The 20,134-nt window shown below is 30.1% G+C and overlaps 1 protein-coding gene across 1 annotated transcript in view; it reads right to left on the minus strand.

The window, feature by feature from the left end:
- Positions 1-2,095: 2,095 nt before the first annotated feature.
- LOC106460247 (CCR4-NOT transcription complex subunit 1-like) overlaps positions 2,096-20,134 on the minus strand; it is a 40,538-nt gene continuing 22,499 nt past the window's right edge. The window contains exons 13-23 of the mRNA XM_013919932.2: positions 15,241-15,478; positions 13,326-13,565; positions 12,807-12,970; positions 12,153-12,270; positions 11,928-12,029; positions 10,696-10,953; positions 8,957-9,025; positions 6,331-6,511; positions 3,298-3,430; positions 2,945-3,079; positions 2,096-2,201 (exon numbers count right to left, since the gene is read on the minus strand). Coding sequence (XP_013775386.2) covers positions 2,138-2,201; positions 2,945-3,079; positions 3,298-3,430; positions 6,331-6,511; positions 8,957-9,025; positions 10,696-10,953; positions 11,928-12,029; positions 12,153-12,270; positions 12,807-12,970; positions 13,326-13,565; positions 15,241-15,478 — 1,702 coding nt within the window. The 3' untranslated portion in view covers positions 2,096-2,137. The remainder of the gene's footprint in view (positions 2,202-2,944; positions 3,080-3,297; positions 3,431-6,330; positions 6,512-8,956; positions 9,026-10,695; positions 10,954-11,927; positions 12,030-12,152; positions 12,271-12,806; positions 12,971-13,325; positions 13,566-15,240; positions 15,479-20,134) is intronic.

The raw sequence follows: 20,134 nt of genomic DNA on the forward strand, positions 1-20,134 counted from the left end.
TTACAGAAATACTACTTGTAATTCTTGACCCAAACCCAATATCAAAATACGAACTCTTCGACCACACGTGGACTGTGGACGCCAGCGATAAAATGTCTTACTGTTCATTACAGTTATCACCATAAATCAATATATAATAAAACACACCTCTCTTCCACTAAACCCAATTCCTTGCGTTAATGAATGTCATATTTAAGGAGGGCTCTGCTATAAAACATTCTAACAGATTGAATTTTATCATATAATCACAAAGATATAACGAAATCTTCCAATTAACAGATATATTGCAGATTACAATACCTTCTGTCCCAGATTCCCTGTCCAATTCTCTCTCTCTCCAAATTAAATATCGCAAATAATTTTATTGACATACTTATTTCGAATGCCAAAATAAATATCTATATTAATTCATCTAAACAAATCAATAAGGGACGTCAAATCCCAATCAATCTTGTAACATTCGACTGATCTAAAACATCTCTGTAAATACGTAACCTATCTCTCTCTCTTACCTACTAAACAATGGTAAAAGTAATACCTAATCATCTTGCACACTTCCTGCAATTCAAAAATCTAGTAAATAAAATTCTAAACACGTCACGAATAAAACACAAAGAAACCCATCAAGTCCCCAATTACCTAGTTCATCTCTCAGAGCCGTAAATCAAACGCTTCATAAAAACAATTAAACTGTGGCCGTCTTTCTTGACGAAATCTTTTGAAGTGTCTGGCACAACGGCTTTAGATGATGTAAACTTACGAAAATGTTTAACTTTCCAATTTCATTTATACTTTGGGTTTCTAATTTTTTTAAGCAATACATATTTTAAATTTAGGTAATTTTCTGTCAGATGTATCTATACATAGATACATAACTACACAAGATGTTAAGTATCTTACATAATTAGTATCAATTGTTTTTAATACACAAACAATTGTCAGAACAGGATCATAAGACGCGTTACTTGTCTAATTAATATTTCTAATGTAACATAACAGGAGTATAATCAAAGCATACATTTTTGTCTTTTATATATATAGGGGGGGTTAAATTATATTTAGTACAGAAATGGTCAAAACACAGTCAATGAAGTTGCCACGTTATCCTACTACACATGGAATTTATTTTTGTGGTTTTAAATATAAAACATTCAACTTATGCATATATAACCTCAAGCTTTTCTTTGTTCAGTATATCTGATACAATAGATATGGTGTACATATAGCATACTTAGAATAAGAAGAACAAGATATACTTAGCTTGTACATTGCATATTTATAGACTATTTTATACACTTTGCTTCACTCAAAAGTGTTAGATAAAAAGGAAATATTTTAACACTATATTTATAACAGTATTATTGGTTAAGCTTATTTACAGTTCGTTAGTGATTCTTTTTCTAGTGATATATAACTTGTCTATTCAGTTTAGTTATTACAAATAATATTTGTAATTAAATATATGATACCATTTTAAAGTATTGCTGCATCTTAGGATAAGAGAAGATAAATAGCATGTTACAATGTCCGTTTCTATTATCTTAACTAAAACACTGCTAGTGTATTAATACTTTCTTTTCATACATCTGGTTACTTAGTCTGTTGACTATTCAAAAAGTTATTTTTGGTTCAGTACAAGAAAAATGTATTTGCTTTAAAAATGCTTTAATTGTTGTTTTTTTTTATTTATTTCCAAAAAATACAATAATTCACTAAAAATTATTCCTTGGATGACAACTACAAAAAAGTACAATGTTAAAGTAACATGGCATTATACAGTTAAAAAAATCCTATACATCAATGTGGCATTATACAGTTAAAAAAATCCTATACATCAATGTGGCATTATACAGTTAAAAAAATCCTATACATCAATGTGGCATTATACAGTTAAAAAAATCCTATACATCAATGTGGCATTATACAGTTAAAAAACTCCTATACATCAATGTGGCATTATACAGTTAAAAATCCTATACATCAATATTGCATTATACAGTTAAAAAATCCTATACATCAATATAGCATTAAAAAGTTAAAAAAATCCTATACATCAATATAGCATTAAAAATTAAAAAATCCTATACATCAATATGGCATTATCAAGTTAAAATTCCTATGCATCACCGTCAAGTCCTCAATTGCTAGCAGTGTCAGAAGGTTTCTGAGGCATACAGGAGTGAGCCACAGAATCAAATAATCTATATAAAAAAAGTCACTGAACTTAAATTCTGTGGAAGTTGTGGAGAAAGTCACACCAGCATGCTACATTAAAAAAACTTAATACAAGTCTACTTCAAATGTAAAGTTTTAATAAACATTTTTATGATTCCACAATATTCTGAAATTCCGTTTTTTTTAATGTTACATACTATAATACCTGAATCTTATTATAACAACCCCCAAATTGTTTGGATTAATTAGCACATTACAAAAGGTTTAAACTATGAAGTAGCTTAAAGGCAAAAAACCTTGAGACAAAGTTTAATACCTTTATTGAAAACAAAAACGAAATAACAATACAACATTTTAGGCTTATAACATGAGTACTCATTTGTATTAAATAACATATTTGGACTGTTGATCATATCTTTCTAGAATTATGTTACTAAGTCACAATAATAATATGACCTGCAACGTTTTAACTTGTACCATCTTATTTTACCTTATTAAGCTTCAGGCTAATTGTTGTAAAGGTTCAGAAGGCACTTTTTATCATTATTATTGTTGCTTGGAAACTTGTAATTTAAATTGCTCAGTCAGATTCTCTTGTTTACTAAATGTCTTGCTCCTTTAGAAGGCCCAAGTAATTGAGCCAAAAAACTTAGGTATAAAAAAAATAAATAAAGAAATAACATGGCAATAGTCCAGATAAATCATTTAATACAGAAATTACAACATGTTGTTTAACTTCTCAATGTATCAAGAGTTTACAGATACTTACTTCTCAATCTCAGGGGCACAATGTACAAATTCACGATTCAAGATTTTAAATCTTGGGTTTTTAATTAGCTCAATAAAGGTAATCAGCAATCCCCATGGATGTGGCCTATTCACAATTACTCTCTCCAGAAGAACCCTGGATAAAATAATTTATTGTAAAATTCCATTTTGTTAAATATTACAAAAAAACTGCTCATTTAGACAGCTTTTCTAGTTGGTACATACATATAAAACTATTCCATAAGCTTGTTTTAATAATGTTCATACCTGAATACTGTTGCAAGTATTTTTAAAAGAACATTTAACATACATAGCTATAACAGGCAAATTGACATGCATTTCAAAACCACCTACCTAGTGATCTGTTCTTGAATGATTTCAGTGTTGGCTTCAGCAAACAAGTACAACAGAGTACAACTAAAGTAGTGAGTATGGCTATTTGGGTAGCGAAGCTGATTTACTATTGCATTCAGGAACAAATAACGGCCTAGTGAGATAGATTTAACAAGGTCTAACATTTGAATTAAGATTTTTAATAATTAATGGGTATATTACCAATGCATTAGTAGAATGTCTTGTATAGAAAAACTTTACCTTCTATTTCAAGGAACTAATCAAAGATGAACAAAGAAATATCATTCACCTTTCACTTAAAACTACGTATAGCAATTTCAGTTCAAGGTGTAAAGGGTAACGAGTCATGCAAAATGTTTACCCACTCAACCAGTCAATTTTAGCAAGTTCTTAAACCATGTAACTTAATAATGCATTTTGCAATTTGTGGTAAAATAAAATTATGTATAAGACAACAGAAGGTGTATGAAGTAACTTTTGACAGTCATCTGTTATATGTACACATTTGTTTTTAATTGCATTTCAAGTTCTTGGATTTTTGAAGTCACTAAAATGACTTAAAAAATTAGTTTACAACCACCAGCTTTTATTATATTTTATTATAGTTTGCTCTTTGTCACTAAAATGGGATAGGAACTTTGTTTTAACAGAGTTTAAATTCAAGGAGATTTTCCTCTCCTTGACAAACTATACTCATTACACATTTAATAAAAGGTTAGAGAGGGTGACTTTGTTATATTAAAATTATATTGAATATTCAAATCAAATTAGGTCTTGGTGGAAAGACATCTATCAGACCAACATTTTGGCATAAGTAGTGTAATGCAACTAAAAATTAATTACTTCAGGGACGAATATATACTGGCCACAAAGTATTCACACTCATATCATAAAAATATGTTCAGATTAGTAAGTTAGAATTTACAGCACATGAATATTCCTTTTACTTAATACCATTGGAAAGCAAAGGAATATGGATCAACTTGGGCATCAAAAACAACCAGAAAGTAAACTGCAACAAGTTTTACTGCAGCCAAGATAAGTATGGCCTCTCATAACAAGTGAGAATCCCCAATGGTCAGTAGATAAAAGTTATCCACATGCCCCCAATTTCCATCTTGGATATGGGTTCACCAAGATAAGGCTTTCAGTCATACAACTTGTTTAACCATCATGTACCTAAGACAACTGATGGGGTATCTCAGAGCTCAGTCTTAGGACCTTTATTCTTTTTGATTTACATCAAGGACATAGATGATGGGATAGTCAATAAATTACTTAAATTTACAGATGATACTAAGGTCATAGGTGTTGCTAGTTGTGAATGTAGGCTGCTGATTTACAAAAGGATTTAGATCATTTAGTGAGTTTGGCAAATAAATGGTAGATGGGTTTTAATTATAATAAATGCAAGATAATGCATCTGGGTTATCATAATTTGAATTATAAGTAAAATTTGGCTGGGAATAACCTTAATAGTGTTACAAAGGAAAGGGATCTTGGTGTAATAGTTGATCAGTCTCTAAAGCCATTGAAGCAGTGTGCTGTTGCTAGTGGTAGGACAAATAGGATTTTAGGTTGTATCTATAGAAATATTGAATACAAGACTAAAGAGGTTATACTTTCATTGTACATGTCACTGGTTAGGTCCCATTTGGAATATTGTGTTCAGTCTTGGGCTCCTTACCTTAGGTAAAGACATTTAATTGTTGGAAAGGGTTCAGAGAAGGGTTACTAGAGTGGTGCCTGGGATGGAGGGGTTGTCATAAAAGGAGAGACTGAAATATCTCAAATCGTTTTCTCTTGAAAAATGAAGATTGGGGGGGGGGGGTGAAATCTGAATGAGGCGTTTAAGGCGTTGTAAAGGGAATTGACAGTGTTGATGCATTATATTTTTTTTATACTTAACAATGAGAATAGTAGGACTAGGGGTCACAGATATAAATTTTGGCAAAATAGGAGTCATCTTCAGCTAAGACAATTTTATTTTTCTAACAGGGTGGGCGGCCTTTCTTTGGAATGGGTTGCCTTCAGATGTTGTAGAGGCAGTAAATTTAAGCGAGTTTAAGAAAAAGCTTGATAAGTATATGAATGAAAAGGGATGGCTTTAAGATTTTTTTAAAATAATTTTAATCTATTTTAGAAGATAGAACAGCTAAGACAGACCAATAGGTCCCGTGTTGTTATATGGGAAAATAAAAAAAATTGTTAAAATGAGTATACTGAAGAAAAGGGTAAACCAATAATGTTACGTGGAAAGTACTTCAACTCATGCTTAACGATAGTGATAACAAGTGTCACTCAGAAACATGAAAAGCAATAATAACAGAAGGTAGAAATAAATATGTAGGCTACATTATAATTTCTTATTATTAATAATGATCATAAAGGTTGTATAGAATACACTTATAATACAAAAGTACACCTTAAAAGTTTCTTTAATTTCCATTGAAAATTGTATATTGGAGATTTTATATTTCATGTGACATATAGTAAGGATTATTATTGATTTCTTTCCAGTTTTGAAAGTATAGCTGTTTCATTAAAGAAATTGCACACTTACAGATACAAAGTGTTTTATATGCATTAATTCTTGTAATATGTCTGGTATATTGAATTATTTTAGTGATTCTGTAATGTGATGTAACCATATTCAACCAAAAGAAGCAAAAAATAAACCGTATTCTTATTACAGAAAACAGATCTTATTTTCATAAATTAGACAAAAACATATTGACAGGATATCAGTTCTGCAATAATGCTCTAGTAGACTAAAGGTTTGAAAACCTCCCTTAGAACTACAATCTAATAGAAATGTCAGAATTACAAAGAGCTGACATTAGAAATCAAGATTCAAATCATTGCAAAAAACAGAAGAACTGAAACCATAAATCAACATTCAAATCATGATGTGTTATTACTTTTTTGCCCCAGAAATTAATATTAAAACTACAAGTCTTTGATATTCAGACTCGCAGCTAGATTTTGAAACATTTTTGGAAAATATAAGATGGAATGGAATATTATTCAAACCTTCAGTATCCAGATCCACAGCCAGATTTTGGAATATGTCCATGTGAGAAGTGTGAGTGATTGTTCCCATGCCTGGCGTCTGTCCCTTGCTTTTAATGTAACTGATGGCTTGGATACCAACATACCAGACTAAAGCATTGATTAAAGGAATATTGTATTTCATTCCTGGCTCACTGGAAACCTGAAACAGAAAATTATATTTAATATACATTATCTGTATAATTAGAAGCAGCTCTTCAACAAAATATGTATAAAAATGTGTTACGAATACTTTCAGTTACTTCAGATTGAAATTATCAAATTGAAGTTTACATTATGCTTTGCTAAAATCATTAACATTTTCTTTGAAGCACAGAATTTGAAATAATTATGAAACAATGAGAAAAAGGATTTAAAATACAAATACTAATGGAATGCTATTAAAGTGGTCTCAATGGATGTGTAGTGGAGCCAAAGAGTGCTGCTGCAAAAAGGTAATCAAACCAAAGGGCTGAAATGGACATTAGACAACATACAACGGAATGAGTAAGGCTGGATATGTGCTCTTTACAGATAAAACCTAGTTCAAATTGTTGGGTAACAATCAACAACAATAATTAATGTAAAACATCTACAGTTAAGCATGATGGAGAATTAATACAAGTTTAGAAATGCAACTCAGATAACTGTCTGTGATTTACACAATATTATAGCATTTTTACTGCTGAAAAGTACAAGCAGGTTCTGTTTCATCATCCATTCCTTCAGGTACATGAATCAATGGGCATGAATTTATCTTCCATCAAGACAATGATCCCAAGCATACAGCTAACTTGAAAAGATATCTTGATGGCAGAGAGAGCAATGGAACATTCATAACCAAGGCTTGGCCTGCAATTGTTCCAATAATAACACTGAGTGTATGGATAAACAACGTGGCTAAATTAGGGGAGGTAATATTGTAATTTTGGAGCAATAATCAACAATTGTACATTGATAAGCAGTAAGGCAGCATGAAAACAGTGTGTAGTGCTGTGTGAAGCAAAAGGCTCGCATACAAAATACTAATACATTGTAGAACATCAGTATTTCTTCTGTATTTTAATAATAACGTTTTGTACCATTAATAACTTCACCATCTAGTTACCATTACTTGTTGTTGGAGACTCCTGTAAGTGTATTGGTTAGGTGTTTCCATAACTATTTTAATTACTGTAGCTGTTTATGACTTTTCCTAACTCCAAGGATATAAAAACACACAATATCCATGCCAACACTGAAACATTCATGACCTAGAAAGCACAAGTTTAAAATAGATATACCCTTATGAGAATAAGCTGCTAACAATCAGCCAGTTATTTTTATTCTTCTCTTGCCTAACTCCCTTATGAAAGATTGTTGAGACATAATTCTATAAGCTCTGTCTAGAAATAGGTTTACAAGTTTGGTGATTTGGTATGAAGTGATATTCAGTCTGCTCAGCAAATACATTTGGATGGAATTATATCTTTTGAGCAATACATTTTCCATCATCTTTTATAGACCTGTAATTACTGTTCACAGCTATTTTCAAGCTTTGCCATAAATGTGCAGTTGCTTAAGATTGAATTGCTATAGTTAATTATAGGAATGACAGCACACTAATTTTACTTTTATATGTTAAGTGTTAGATATACATGATTGTTCATTTTAAGTTTAATACAACAGTATTATTTAGTTTATATTGCATGAGCATTAAAGTAAGTTATTTTACAAGTGACAGTTATGGCAAGTTTGCTTACATATCTGTTTACGAATCAATTGTTGTGTAGTTTGTGTCTAGTAGTTTGTAGACATTCTAGGCCTTAGCTGGGCAATATATATAGGCAACCAAGTTAATGGGAGATACAGTCAAATAGATCTGGACTGCATTTGCAAATTTAGCCATAAAAAAGTGTATGGTAGCAACTTTTAAAGTGTAATAATCACAGATTAGAGAAGAGTAGAGAGTATAGAAGAAGAATTTGTCTTGTAAATTGGGTTCTAAGGTAACTGAACCAGCCTGTGTGGACTCTTGGTGAAAATACATTATTTAAAGCTCTAATTACAACTGAAGTGATTAACTGTGGAACAAACATTTATAAATACACTCGACTTGTTTTAATACATTATTTTAAAACAAATGAATTGTGTGCTGTCCATTTATTGTTGAAATTTGTCACCAACAAGTCACAGACACCTACTGTAAAGAATCCTGCCTATAAGTATACCTAAAACCCTGACATTAAGAAAACTGTATGATGGAAAGACATACAAAATTCTAGAATGTTCTTGACTGACTGAAGACATATGATTAGAAATAAGTGGAAGGTGGCATTCAAAGAGGGCTTCTTGAAAATAATATACCAGGAGATTAAACCATCATGTAGCTAAAACTACTTTTTTTTAGACTGTCATTTCTTAAAACTAATAATATCCAATATTGGAAAAACTGTCCATACTATCCACATTTTATATTTGCAATAATTGTAGAGTTACAGCCAATCTTAATGTTTCTATATTCTCTGATTTATATCATTTATAGTATACCTTTTATAACATGGACCATCTTGAATCAGGTGGAACCTGACAATTTCTAACTGTTTACTTGGTTATAAAAACAACAAACCTGCAAAATACTTCTCAACTCTGATAGGAAGGTTACTGGACTTCGACTGTTCATATAAGAGTCCAATTCCTAAAGAATGAAAATAGTATTCAAATAGTTTGAACATAAAAGTACAGTACCAACCTTAGAAGAAAAAAAAACAATTTATCCCCCTCTCTTATGCAAGAAATTATACTCTTCAGTAAAGTATTACCACACACCTAAATAAATGTGTGTGTCAAATACATACCTATATGCAAAATTTCTGAATGTAAGTCAAAATAATGATTCTACTTAGTTCAAAAGTTTTTTTTAATGAAAAATATTTTCAAATCTTAATTTTTTTAGCAATTAGTTAATGTATCTTTTTAAGAAAAATGATTCAACTTTTGTTTCTGAAGACCTCCAAGAAATATTTTTTTGCAAACAATGCATTTATTGATTTGTTTAACTGTTTAGCTTATCTTTAAGTATACATAATAATATCTGTACTTGATAAGAAACTAACATCCCTTAAGAACATATATTTATCCAAGTTATGTTCAACATACAATTTTTCTTTTCTTTTAGAGGTTTCATTCGTAAAGGTGTTTAGTTGCTACCATTTAACATGTCATAGCATGTGGTTGGAACAATTATTACTGAAGCTCAGCTTTGAAAATAGCAATGTTCTATAAGACTGAACAGAGCAAATTACAAACTACTTACATCAAGGTGAATAAAGTAGTTTCAGCACTAATTTACAGTTTCTCAAGAAAGTAATTAACTGTAGCTTTTACAAAAGTGAACAAGTGATTTGAATGTCAAGCAACACTTGTTGTAAAGCTACAGATTTTCTTTTCTACGGCAAGAAATCATGGAAGCTTAATTAGATTTAATGAGTATAGTAGGTGGTGAAAGAGTACTTAGGGATCTAAAATCCTTATTTATTGAATATTATTGTGAAGTTTATTATATTCAAAAATGTATAAAAAAAAATAACTAGCTTGTGTATTGAAAAGAAACAATAATTATTAAATATAAATAAATCTTGAGCAAGAATATTGTTAACAAAAATCAAGATATTTAGCTTGATAAAGGCAAGTGATGCCATTTTCAATGATGATATCCTAGATCACAAATAAACTTTTGTCAGTTTTTACCATATTTTATATGACTTATTGCTGGAAATGCTGACTACTGTAATCGGTAAAATAACAAATGAAACAATTAAGTTGACGTTAACTAAATATATAAAATGGAACTTTCTGATGAATAAAATATCTAAATTTTAAAACAAAAAGTATTTATAATATTTTTCAAAAGTGCCTTAATAAGATTGTGAAAATAATAAATTTCATTTTATTAAATCTTTTAAAGATACAACTAAATCATTTAAGTGAGAATGTATTAAGTTTATGCAATTTAGTTAAGCATTTCCACTGAGAAGGGGGAAGAAAAACAAAATCATGATGGTCTAGAGAAGGTAAATAATGTCTAAAGAGCATAATAAATGTTTAATTATACTTTTGTTTTCATTATCACACAGCTAAAGTTTAAATGTTTACTGTTGTAAAGAATGCTTTGCTTACAAAATTTTTAAAGAACGTCACCTTAAACTGACCTTTAGACCTCCAAACTGTACATTTGGCTAGCAAACTTAGAATATTTTAACATCATTATTAGAGTCACTGAATACAGAAAATCAGGAGAATCACTATACAGTTAATCAAACTTGAATCAGAATATAAGCACAAAGCCACTAAACAGGGGCTACTTACCTTTTTAAAGGTTGCTGGTTGAATCATGCTGCCAAAATTCGTTAGGACACGAGGTGACTGCATGATCTCTGGTAACAAGTCAACTTTAAGGTTGGGAGTGAATGGATCTGGTAATCTCATGTGGCATGGAAATGCACTGAGAATGAGATTTCTCAGCTGAATACTGTTTGGTGGAATGATATCACAAAATACATAACAGTAGTCACAGAGAAACTCGGGGAAATCATGAAGTAGAAGTAGCAGAAGACGAAGGGTCCCCTACAAGGTAGTTAACAATAATTAGTTTGGCTAGACTAATCTTAAATTTAAGCAATTAAAAAAGATGCAAAACAATTTTATAAATTGTTCACATTAAGGCAAATTCAATTTGAAGGTAAAATTCTGTAGACATTTGTAATGAACAAGATTTTTTTAAATGTTGTAGATGATGAAAAATTTAAGCTTATTGCAACAAAATAGCCTATCTCCATAACTATATAAAACTACCTTATAAAGACACACACAGGTCATTTTACAAATTCTGCTTTATAAAACTTAATTTGTTTTTTTCAGATGAAAAACACTCAATATTGAGAAACAAAAAATATCACACAACCAAAAGGATCAAACTTACTAAAATATTATGTAATAAAAAAAAATCTCAGTAATTGTAAATTCTAATTGAGTAATATTTTATTTCATAAAGCAAAACTACTGAATATACATGATCTCAGACACAAAACGTATCTCATACTTAAGGTTGGGTAACAATGGCTAAGTGTAATTGTCCTACTAAACTTGTTTTTTTTTAAATTAAAAAAATAAAGATAGCATACCTTATTAACAGTTTTAGCAAGTTTATGCACGGTAATATAACCAGAAAAACATTTATGAAAACAAAATTGCCATTCACTCAATAAGGCTGGGATATATATTCATAAAAAAGAACACAAGACACAAAGTAACTCATACTTGGTGTTGGGAAATTGATTCAGCCCTACAACACTATATATACTATACCACACAAATTCATGTAAAAAGGTTTTAATAAATTCCCATAAAAATTGTAGAAGATACTGTATCCCAAAAGAAAAGAAAGCCCAATAACTGTTCTTTACTTTTCACATTAAATTTAATCTCTAACAATAATATTGCATCAAGATAGACCAGAAAACAAATGTGAATAGAAGGTTAATCAACAGCTCTGTACTGAAAACCAATAGTAAATAGTTTACTCACTACGAGGGTCTCACCTTATACAGCAATTGAATCTGTTTGGGCAGTTCCACATTTCGCAGAAAGGGGGATAAAAATTTTAATAAATTAATCAGTAGTTCTGCATACATGCTCCAAGTCTAGAACAAACAAAAAAATTACTTGATAAGGTGATTAATGTAATATAATATAGTATTCTCTCAATATATAAGTAAGGAAATTGAGCAATTAACACTACTTAAGTGTGTTGTCTAAAAACTTACCTTTTGTTGTGGATTGAGTACAAACATCTTTCCTAGAAGCACACGATGAGACACTAATTCAAGCCATGCATAGGCAAATCCAGGAACTTTTGAAGGTCGTAGTATGTGAAGAGTGTTGCTGAAGTAAACAAGTCACAAAATCCAGTTTTAAAGACTGATATCTTAGTGCTGCAATTTGGATTTTTAGTATCCTTACCACCAAGTTTAATAAAAGACAAGCAATGCTAAATTAGTATTTTCTAAAACCTCTTGCAAATATATGATTATAAAACCAGAGAAACATCATAATTCATTAACAATACAGTAAAAAAAAAGAAAAACAATTAGGTGAAACAATATAATGAAATACCCCATGGTGAAAAAAAATTGTTATAAGAAAGGTAATACAAAAATAGAATCCTGACAAAGTAAAAAAACAGTAAACATTAATTTATGAAGTTTTTGGGACTTAATTCAATAATAGTCATTAAAACTGTTGTATTCAATATATAAAAATTACTTTTCACTTTAAAAAGAAACTTAATAATTGAAACACCACCAATGAAGTGATCTAAAAATATAAACCATTCAACTAATGGCTCAGTTTGCAAATCAGTTTCCTACAAACCAAAGCTATTTTAAGGAGAGCTCTATCTAACATTATTCACCACATACCAGAATGCTGTCAGGACATGAACACTGATTGATTCCAGAAATGGTTCTGGGGCACTGAGTTCTAAGAACAGCATAATATACAACCGATGATAGGAAAACTGCTGAAATTCCGTACCTCGCAAGTTGTGATCCTGAAGTAATTTGCCAGCAATGATACCAAGTACCTGCTCATACAAGATTGACCAATCCTCATTTACAAAAACAGGTAACAATACCAAAATGTAACAACTAGTTGAACAGTGGGTAAATATAATTTAACATTAATACAACAAACTTGAAATTTAATGAGTATTAGAGATGTCAGTAGCACAATCTCAATGAGAAGTGTCCATTAGTGGTAACACAAAAACATTTTTTTACAGAACTTTCTTTTACGTCACTAAATATAACACCAAATTAAAAGATAAAAAAATATTATAAATTACTATCTTTACACTTCATAACATGAACAAGGAGTCAAACTTCATTTAATGCACTAATTAACAATGAAATATTTTCACAGCTTGTTTTTCTTAGTACCTTATGGAGTAAGTTAATCTTTGCAAGAATATTGTTGGCATCTCCAATATGTTTCACTAACAAGGAGATTAGTCGTACATAAGCATCCAAGGTATGAAAACACTTAGTTCGCACAAAGGTTGAGGAGGTATTAGGTTGATCTGAGATAGTTTTGTAGCACAGGTCAGTGCACATTTCAGAGCTGAGTCTCAAGAACCTGGTAATCATGCCTTCTGTCTTCAGAATTCCTTGTATATTCATCTACAAAAATAAATTATATCATGACTATGCCATTTTGGAACCACCTGAACAATTAAAACAAAATGTACAAAAAAATGGAATTTGAAATATTCCCATTATCAATTAGCAGAAACATAAATACACATGACATATTGATCTTTTCAATTAAGATAACATATCCTGCTATTAGAGTTTAACCCTATGTGTTTGGGTAGAGTCAAAGTGTGCATGTCATGGCCATTTAAAGAATTACATCCACAATTTATTTAAACAACTTTATTATCAATGTGTGTCAATAAACCTGGCATTAAAATGTAGTTTATACTTCCAATTTTAACATTACATTAGTGATAATTTCTTAATTCAAAAGTAAATATTAAAATAAATTCTCAACCTTTACGTATCTTGTATCACATGACACTTCTCCGCTCCACAATGCCTAATTTAAGATTACATTTTCTCCCTATATGAAGTTCAGTTTCTCACAAACATCACAACTGTACCATGAATAAGCCCAAGTTAAAATGTGAATTCATAACCGAGATCTCCTTGCTTTAGTAAGATATGTGAAATAAAATGAAACCCACTGCCCTTCCATTCCAAGCACATACCATTTCAAGAAGTAAAAGAGAATTATTTATAATGAACAGAGAGAAGATTTTAATTTTCTGTATAAAACTATTTCACTGTTTGAAGGTAGTTTGTAAATTATTCAGCCTACAATTCACTGTTATTATTACATCAACCAGGTAAGGGAACTATTTTAACTCACATATAACTTAATTATAAATCCAATATCATAGTTATAGGGCACTATATTTTGTGTGCTTGTTATTATTTTGCATGTGTATGTACATAATTATATAAATTTGTTATAAAAAGTAACTGAAACTTACAAGGTTAGGTAAAAGACAAAAAAATTCAAGAAGGTATTCACTTGAGCTCTTCATGAATTATGTAATTTGATACTTTGTTTATTGTAACTTGGGCCAACTCACGTCAGATGATTTTTGCTTTGTTATATTAGTTTAATGCATAGATGGTTCAAAAAGAAAACAATAAAATCAAATGAAAGCAGTTATGAAACTAACGATCCTGAGGCTTTTTATGATAATAACTAATTACTCTTACAACCTGCAGTCATTCTAGAAGAAGAAAGTACTTCAAACTTCATTCTATACTTTTCAACTTTTGCACAGATAATGTTTCTACATTTAGTTTAAGGTAGAGAAAGAGATAAAATGTAAAATATTACAGAAAAATTGATATTCAAGAGGTTATGTATATGAAATATGAAAACCAAAAAGAATTAGTATTCTTATTTTTAACATGAAATTTACCTTACACTCAGAGTAGGCATTCTGAGTCAAGGTGCATTTATAAATTCCCAAACAAATCTTTAGTAAAAATGCTTTATTAAAAAAAAAAAAAAAATCTGCTTTTGTGTCCAACAAAATTCTCCAGCTTGTCAGCACAATGGACTGACCCTGCTAAAGAAACATGCATGTATTCCAATAAATATCTAACAGCTACACAAATGTATATTTACAAGTATAGAAAAGAAATTAATAAATTAAAATATAATTTTGAAAGTGAAGTTAATCAACGATGATCTTGCTTTTTTCTAAACAAAGTAGTTCTAGAATAGATCTTAACTTCAACTTAGTTTCATTACTCAAGTGTCTAATTTTAATACCTTATGAATAAATGTAGAAAAGGCTTTGGAACTGTCCTTTCCAGCACTTGCACTGTGATATCTGTTTACCCATTCATGCAACAAGTATTTTGTTTTTTCACGAAGCCCAGGAGGATCATTGTAATCACTAGCTTGTGAAATTCCAGAGCGAATCATGAACATAGGTCCCATTGGTGACCGACTCAAGAACCCAGATTCCCGAGATGTATACTGTATCGTGTCAACCAGCTGTGACAAGCTAAGTAACAAGAAAATCTATATTAATATCAATGTATAGAACTGTAACAATTATTCTAAAAAGGACTGGTTATAATGTAATAAACTTAGCATTAAAAATTATATAAAACTTGGATAAAAATGATTAAAATCAGTTACCAATGCAAATTTAAATAGAAAATTGACAATACACTTCTATTTTACCTAGTTTTTGTATTTTATCATTTCATCATGTTCTGGGCTTTTTCTTTTTTCAATTTTAATTTATGGTCTTATTAACTGACTGAAATTGATCAACTCATTAGAGTAATGAACCAGTACAGATTTCTATAGGTTACTAAATGGCAAGTTAAAAGGGTCTTAAAAACTTCATACACATCACCATTACAAGAGGCCTTATTGTATTTCTTTGGTTAGTGACCCAAAATATGCTGATGAACCTTGAATAGGCAAAATTGCAGTTTATAGCAGATGGTACAGTGAATCAATGAATATGATAATAAAAACAAAAAGTCTCTATATTATAGATTATATTTCTAATTTTACCATTGGTTAAAAGAAGTTAATATTTCCCAAACTTGTTATTCCAGATAAGTCAGTTATGTTTTACATGCTTGTAAGCTTGTTTACGACAGTGGTATTAATGATTTAGTATGAACACTTAACATTTGTTAAGTGTAAAACATTTAAAATTTTACTTATCTATTAAATGTTAAAATGTGCAAGTCAAATATTAGGGTTACTCAAAGTTTACTTTTTACTTTAGACAAGTGGCATTACTGGCACATAAAAAAAAATTCATGTTTCAACTTAAACTTGCTTTTATAAAAATATGCCATGCTGCCACTCAGACTGAACAAATTCCCTGTATTGCTAGCAACATAACTTAATGTTTATGAACAACAAATTACCTATTCATCCATCTCAGCTGTCCTATCCTCTAAACTAAACTAAAACTACTAAATAAATAAATTAAAATCTTAAAGCTAGCCCTTATCATTCATATTGTTATCAAGCTTTCTCTTAAACTCACTTAAATTTAGTGTCTCCACAACATATAAAGGCAAACCATTCTAGAGGCCAACCACCCTGTTAGAAAAATAAAATAGTCTTAGCTAAAGATGACTCCTACTTTTCCAAAGTTTATTTGTGTACCCTAGTCCTACTATTATTGCCATTAAATATGAAAATAAGATTATGCATCAACACTATCAGTTCCCTTTACAATCTTAAACACCTCAATCAGATCCCCTCTAACTCTTCATTTTTCAAGATAAAATAATTTCAGAGTTCTTAATCTATCCTCATATGACAACCCCCCCCATTCTTCTCTGAACTCTTTCCAACAATTCAGTGTCCTTCCTAAGGTAAGGAGCTGAACACTGAGCACAATATCCAAATGTGGTCTAACCAGTGACCTATACAATGAAATTATAACATCTTTAGATTTGTACTCACTATTTCTGTAGATACAACCTAAAATCCAATTTGCCCTACCACTAGCAACAGCTGTGATGACTTAATAATTTGTTATAATTAAAACCTATCTGCCATTTATTTGCCCAAGTCACTAAATGATCGAAATCTATTTTTAAACCAGTAGCATCCTCTTTATTGCTAGCAACACTCCAAGACCTTAATATCATCAGTAAATTTAAGTAATTTACTGACCATTCCTTTATTTACATGTCAGTGACGTAAATAAAAAGGAGCAAATGTCTTAATACTGAGCCCTAAAGTACACCACTTGTGAATATATATATATTTTTTTTAATATATATATATATATATACACACACACACACACACACACACACACACACACACACACACACAAGCCTTATATGTGGCACCTTGTCAGATGATTTCCGAAATTCCAGATACACTAAATCTACACTCTTACCTTCATCTACATAAGCAACAACTTTTTCAAAGGATGTCAAAAGATTTGTAAGGCAAGATTTTCCCTCCATGAAATCACATTGACTTTCAAATAAGATTCTACGCTTTGTTAAATGACTTTGCAAAGCATCTTTTATTGGACTTTCCAAAACTTTTACTGGGACAATTTTTATTTCCTCACTTAAAAGAGGAGTGACATTAGTTAACTTTCAATCCTTACAAAAATAAATTGCAAGTGGCTCAACTATCCAATCTTTAACCTCCTTCAAAACCCTAGTGGAAATATATTATCTGGACAAAGAGCCTTATCATGCTTTAAACTACCCAATCTTTTTTTTTTAACAAGCTGAGAATAAATGTAATTATCTCATTCGACCTTGTTGTCATCTACCTAACTGTTCAACATGAGGAATACTGCTTAAATCTTCATTAGTAAAAACTCAAGAAAAATAATTTAATAACCCAGCCATATCTTAATGAACAGATACAAGTCTTCCGTTATCATCCTTCAAGGATCCTAACGCCCTTCCTAAAATTTACTTATAATGTATTTAAACAAACCCTTACTGTTAATTTTTACATTCTCACCCAACATTTTTTTTTAATACATCCTTTTTGATGTTCTATTATTCCTTTTTGAGAGTTAACCTGGTTTTTACTGGCAGCCACCATTTTCTTTCTATAAAGAATATGTTAATCTTGAATATTTAAAAATTTTCAAAAATTTGATCAGTGTCTCCAAATAACTCAGATGTATAATTCACAGATAATTCTTATCATATCCCTTTAAAATTTGTAACCAAAATATTCCACATGTAACAAAACAAACCTAATACAGCAATGATCACTTGCACCCAGATGTTCCCCAATTTCCACCCTGTCAACAATTTCTATATTAGAAGTTAACAATAAATCTAAAGTACCATTGTTTCTAGTAAGTTCCTTGACAATTGATGAAGAAAACCATCTTCAACAGTTTTCAAAAACCTTTCTCATTGTTTGACTAGAATTTCCCAATCTATATGCCTGAAATTAAAATAACCCATAATTATGACCTCATTAAAAGTTTAAACTAGCTGTAAAGTTGCTCATTAATTTCATCAGTATCATTTGGTGGTCTGTAACAAATACCACTAAAAGCCTTTTTTCCTTTACATGAGAAACCCAAATATATTCAATCTCCTTGCTATTATCTTTGATATACTCAACTTCAACAGGATGTAACCCACATCTGACATATAAAGTCACCCCTCTCCCCCTCTATTCAATACTCTATCCTTATTAAATAACCTACAATCCTTTATTTCAAAGAAACTTTCGTCATCAAAATCATGTACATTTAACCATGTATCAGTTATTCCCATTATATCAAAATCCTCCATTCCTACCACTGCCCTAAAGTCTATTTTATTTCTTATACTTGTTGCATTATAATAGTAACAATTAATATTACAAATAAATTATACATTTAACAAATAGATATTACAAGTAATGAATACTAGACTGACATACAAGAAATTACATGAAATTATGAATATAAATATATATAATTTTAAGTGATTAAAACAGCAACAACTACAAAAACTTTGGAAACCAAATACAGCAACTAATGACAGAAATGTACATTTGATCACCTTTTTAAAACTGAAAATACTTTATTTGCCATGTTGCCAGCATACTTCTCCACTACATTGAGATATGACAAATTGTTGTGAAACTGACCAGGCAATGTCATCTTCAAAACTCAAAATAAACAAAGTCCTATTTAGATATACTTTTACTAAGGGAGACCAAAAAAGTTAAATGTGGGGGAAAACCAAACAAAGGATTATCCAAATGTATGCTAGACTAGTAGTCCTAACATATACCATTTGTGTTATACAATTAATGTTTGATGTGTAATAAAAACAGGCAATTATTGTACCCCAGATGCAATTATTCTGATGTATTTAGATTTTAATAGCACTTTCTCAATTTTATTCTTAATTGGTATAATAATGTTTAGAAATGTTTCTTTATAAAGTGTACACTTAATACATCAAATAGAAACTAAGTATAGTATTCCTATGTTACAAAAATGTTGGGGTGGATCTTATGTTTTGTATCTATAACCACAGTTACTCAAATGCTTTGTTACAAAGTAGAGACTTAGTATTTTGATATTCTCCAAGTAACCTAAATGTAAACAAAAAGAACAACAAAAATTAGTGTATGTCAATTTATTTTTAAAAAATCAAACTTCTTATACTTAATAACTATCTTACAAAATTCAAAGTCATTAGGGAATGAATAGGAATAAAACTAGAAAGCATATTCAGATTAACATTGTTACTTGTTAACACAATACAAACTTCATATTCGCTGCAATAATCTTTCATTTTTACAATAGAGTGATATCAGTTAAGTTAGCTTTGTGTAACACTAACCAAATTTAATATTTTTTAAATGAAAGAATAGAATTTCACTATAATAGTATTCTGGATGAATCAGTGTTGACGATATATTTCTTAAATAACCTAAACAAATTACACAAAGTTAAAATAAAGTTAGTATGTTCTGTTAAATGATTAGGACAGGTTATGGGCCAGACTTTCTGAAGTGTAAATTTTTCAACTGGAGAAGGTTGAAAAAAAAAATCTTCTCCTATAAGTATGATTTATACAGTTCTTGAAAATATCACTACTGAAAAACTTTGTGCCAAACCTCTAGCACTCAGGCTACATTCTTTCATTTTTCCACCTTATTGAATATAACTACTGTTTTTCACATGTGTTCT

Source organism: Limulus polyphemus, unplaced genomic scaffold (assembly GCF_000517525.1).
Source record: "Limulus polyphemus unplaced genomic scaffold, Limulus_polyphemus-2.1.2 Scaffold735, whole genome shotgun sequence".
In the NCBI taxonomy this organism is placed as follows: Eukaryota; Metazoa; Arthropoda; class Merostomata; order Xiphosura; family Limulidae; genus Limulus; species Limulus polyphemus.